At 42.7% G+C, this 3,720-nt stretch overlaps 1 protein-coding gene across 1 annotated transcript in view; it reads right to left on the bottom strand.

Moving 5' to 3' along the window:
* Window positions 1-3,720, bottom strand: part of LOC109462450 (C2 calcium-dependent domain-containing protein 4C-like) — a 35,787-nt gene that overhangs the window by 17,606 nt on the left and 14,461 nt on the right. The window contains exon 3 of the mRNA XM_019759006.1: window positions 2,344-2,571. Within this exon, the coding sequence (XP_019614565.1) occupies window positions 2,344-2,571 (228 nt within the window). The remainder of the gene's footprint in view (window positions 1-2,343; window positions 2,572-3,720) is intronic.

Genomic DNA, 3,720 nt, shown 5'->3' on the forward strand with positions numbered 1-3,720 from the left:
CTCAATTTTCTGAAACAGATTTCGACTCAGTTTTTGTTGGTGGGCTAGGCAAGACACCCAGGAGCAACCTGCACACTTTATTCTGTTGAACGGCAACGTCCTTACCTTGTGCCCCTGTTTGTAGCACCTTCAAGGCCACAAGGTACTCGTGCAAGGGCAGGAAAAACCTATTACTCTTATCTGATGCAATATATTACTACTGATAATAACCCACTCTTGGGCCAGTAGTCATCTTGGAATCATGAGTCAGAAATCCCAAAAGCAAGGGATAAACTAGAAGTCTGTGGTATCCCGAGAGCGAACAATCTCCCTCAGCAATATTCTCAATTATCTCGTGTGATATGATCTTTCCTTAGTCTAATTATTTGACCTTTGGTGCACCACAAAATATCTGAAAACCAGATGTCTCAACATTTCTCGGTTCCGCCTTAACTCTTCACTTCTAAACTATATAAAATCCTGGCAGTGGTGTTCTGTTTTCTTTTTGTGTTTTATATAAGGCCACAGCAAGTAGTTTTCTATGGATGACATCAGCGCGTGCATTAATTTTCGCCTGGTTTTGAAAAAAAAAATTGGTTGCCTTCTGACAGTTGTCAGCATGTCGAAAATGGGCAAAGATGTCTGTTGCCTTGCCGCAAGGTGGATGGCAGATAACTATGAAGAGAGGTTCAAGAAAAGGCTCTAATAATCTATATTTTGTTGTTACTATGATGCAGTGATATGTGATGTTGGCTGTGTATATGTGATGTCCCCACTGGATCTAAACCATTTGTACAATGATTGAGTCAACATTTTAAAATGTAGGAACCTTGTTTTTTTCGGCCCGCCTGTTTTTTTTCGCCCGCTCGCATTAGATTTGTAGTCTGTGTACGATGTCATCCATAACAGTTACTTGCTGTGGCCTAATATATACAACGCGGTCACTTTCCAGACTCTACATCGTCGTAGTATCTCGTACGATCATAGAATTTTCAAGCTGGCTGTACCAATGCAAAACCAGCTAGCCTTCAACAGGGATCTAAGGCTTTTTCGTGTACATTGTATTGTGTGCATCTCTTTCTAAGCTAGCGCTACCTACATGCCAAAAAGTATGAAAATTCGTCCTTCCTTTCTTGATTTATCCACTGTCCTGGTGTTCATTAAATATTCCCAATGATAATCGCCAGAGTTGGAGTGGTCATTATTATGAGCAGTGAAAACGAAAACATGTGTGATAGACTGGGAGGGTGCCAGGGTCATAGATAGGGAGGACAACAGAAGAATCCGATGGATTAAAGAAGCAGTCTGGATAAGGAAGTCTACCCCAGTGATGAACCGGGATGAGGGGGGATACAAGCTCAGCCACGTTTGGGATTGCATTCTCGCCGCAAAAGCGCCACCTATATTGGCGTTAAATAGCGGCGAGTTGCAGAACTCCAGTCAGAAGCTCTGAGGAAGGTGTCTGACAGACATCGAAACGTAAGCAGGTGAGAACCTTACTGGTTGTGTAAGAAGAAAATTCTATACCCTAATTGTCATTGCCATTAGAAATGATCTGCCTTGGCCAGAAGGTCATTAACCTAGATCAAAGCAAGGAGATAAACTGCCCTTCCAAATTTACGTACAAAACGACTCATTGCACTCCCCCACAAGCCAATACGGATCCGAAGATCCAAACTTACGCCATTTTAACTATGACCTAAAACCTATTCACCATACAAAAATCCAGGCAATTGCTCCTCCAGAACTTGAACTACTGGCAAACTAAAAAAAAAAACACAAAACGGCCACTGCAGTGATGTAGGGACCCCGCACGAGGCTTTTTTCGAACTTAACATTGATCTTCACAACGGTAACTTGCCTACCAAAAATCATGGACATCCATTTACACATACTGCTAGTTCATCCTACTGAGTTATCCTGCTGACAAACGACAAACACAAAAAGTTCACTGCAGTGACGAAGGGACCCCCCACGAAGCCCATTTTTGCAATTGACCTTGGTCTCTACAACGGTAACCGGCCTGCCATAAATCATGAACATCGATCCATGCCTTCAAGAGTTGTGCCGCTAAATCCACAGCCTCCCACACTAAAGCAAGCTGATTCTATACCCTTATAGCTCACGACAGACAACAACGAGGCCTCCCTAAAATCATGACAGTGCCATGCAAACAAAAATCCACCAACAACCATCGTCGCCATGGCACTGTAATTTTTGCAATGCCAGTCTTGTTTTACCTTATGACGATCATACAATGTCATGATGTGACCAGTCCCTAATGTATTGTGTCCAATTTAGAAAGAGAAAAAAATACACAACAAACAAACAAACAAACAAACAAACAAACAAACACATGCTTACCGCTTGCTTCCCCTGCGTTTGTAGTTGCTTTCAGAATCACACGACCACTTCCGATGCCGTGTGAGTCTCGGGGAGCTGACGGGAGAAGACTCCGTTGAACTCCCGCTCGCCACCGACCGGCCCGACTGGGGGCTGTTGGATGCGCGGGAACTCGCGTTGCTATGCCGCTTGTTGCTAGGCAACCGCCAACCGTCGTCTGACCCTGACTCTGGGGTGACCACGCGGGGACTTTGAGGGGGGAAAAAGAACAAGAAAGGTAACATTTGCAAAGCAAAATTGATGTATAGTATTTACCTTCGCATATGGTCATCTCCGAGAATCAGAAATCGAATGAGGACACAGTGTAATAATCAAGAAGTATTTTATTCGTCATGAAAACAGCAATAAGTCAGTGGAACAACAGTTGTCGTCCTGTCCTGTTTCTTGTGCTCATTTATCCATTTCGCGTTACGTTTTACGTTAATTTTACGATTTTCAGCAATGTCGTTACTCTTTGGTCATAGATACGTCTATAAATATATAATATATATACAGACGTCTATAAATATTCCCTCTTCCCCCGCACAATCCCACAATGGAACGCCTAGCCCGGTAACCATGGCTCCCACCGTTGAGTCCTTCCGGGCCAGGCTGGAGGCCTGGCCGCCTTAGACCAAGGCCTCCCCCCCCCCCCTAAAGTGCCCCAACAGGGGCTATATGGGGGTGTAGCCGGGGCTTGTACAACATCTTAGAGCCCCGGCAAAGATGCAGATGAAGATGAAGATGAAGATTATATAGGAAGCGGAATTTCTTTTTTTTTTCTTCTGAAAACAAGCCAAAATCAATGCGCGCGGACGTCTTCCATGAAAATTACTTGGTGTGGCCTAAATGAAAATTAGAGGTCAGTTATATTTCTGTATGGTCATCTCGCTATATGGGACTGGGTCTATTTTGCAAAATTATACCCGAAGGCTATTTATGATTGCTTGTACAGCGCCAGAAAGTAATGCATTAGTGTTCGGTGAATGAGAGCTGTGCGGTTGCCTGGACGATTTAACATTCAAATTTCAAGAATAGATTTCCCACGTTTCAAGACACAACTTCTGTCAGATCAACATATTCTACTACTATCCTTGATATTACCCTCGCACGGTATATAACCTTAGGAAGAACACGTACAGCAATCAGTTTAAGCTCACAGACACAGACACAAAAAGTCTTTCATTGTGAGAGCCGTAAAAGACTTGTGAATGTGTATTGGACATTGTATTATTGACATTTTACAATTTTACAACATAATATATAAACATCATCACAATACATAGATTAAAAACATCATCATCATTTAAAAATCAACATCATAAGAACACGTAGGTTGAAATAGTAACAATTTCAGTT

The sequence above is a fragment of the Branchiostoma belcheri genome, unplaced genomic scaffold (assembly GCF_001625305.1).
Source record: "Branchiostoma belcheri isolate BF01 breed outbred unplaced genomic scaffold, Haploidv18h27 scaffold117, whole genome shotgun sequence".
NCBI lineage: Eukaryota > Metazoa > Chordata > Leptocardii > Amphioxiformes > Branchiostomatidae > Branchiostoma > Branchiostoma belcheri.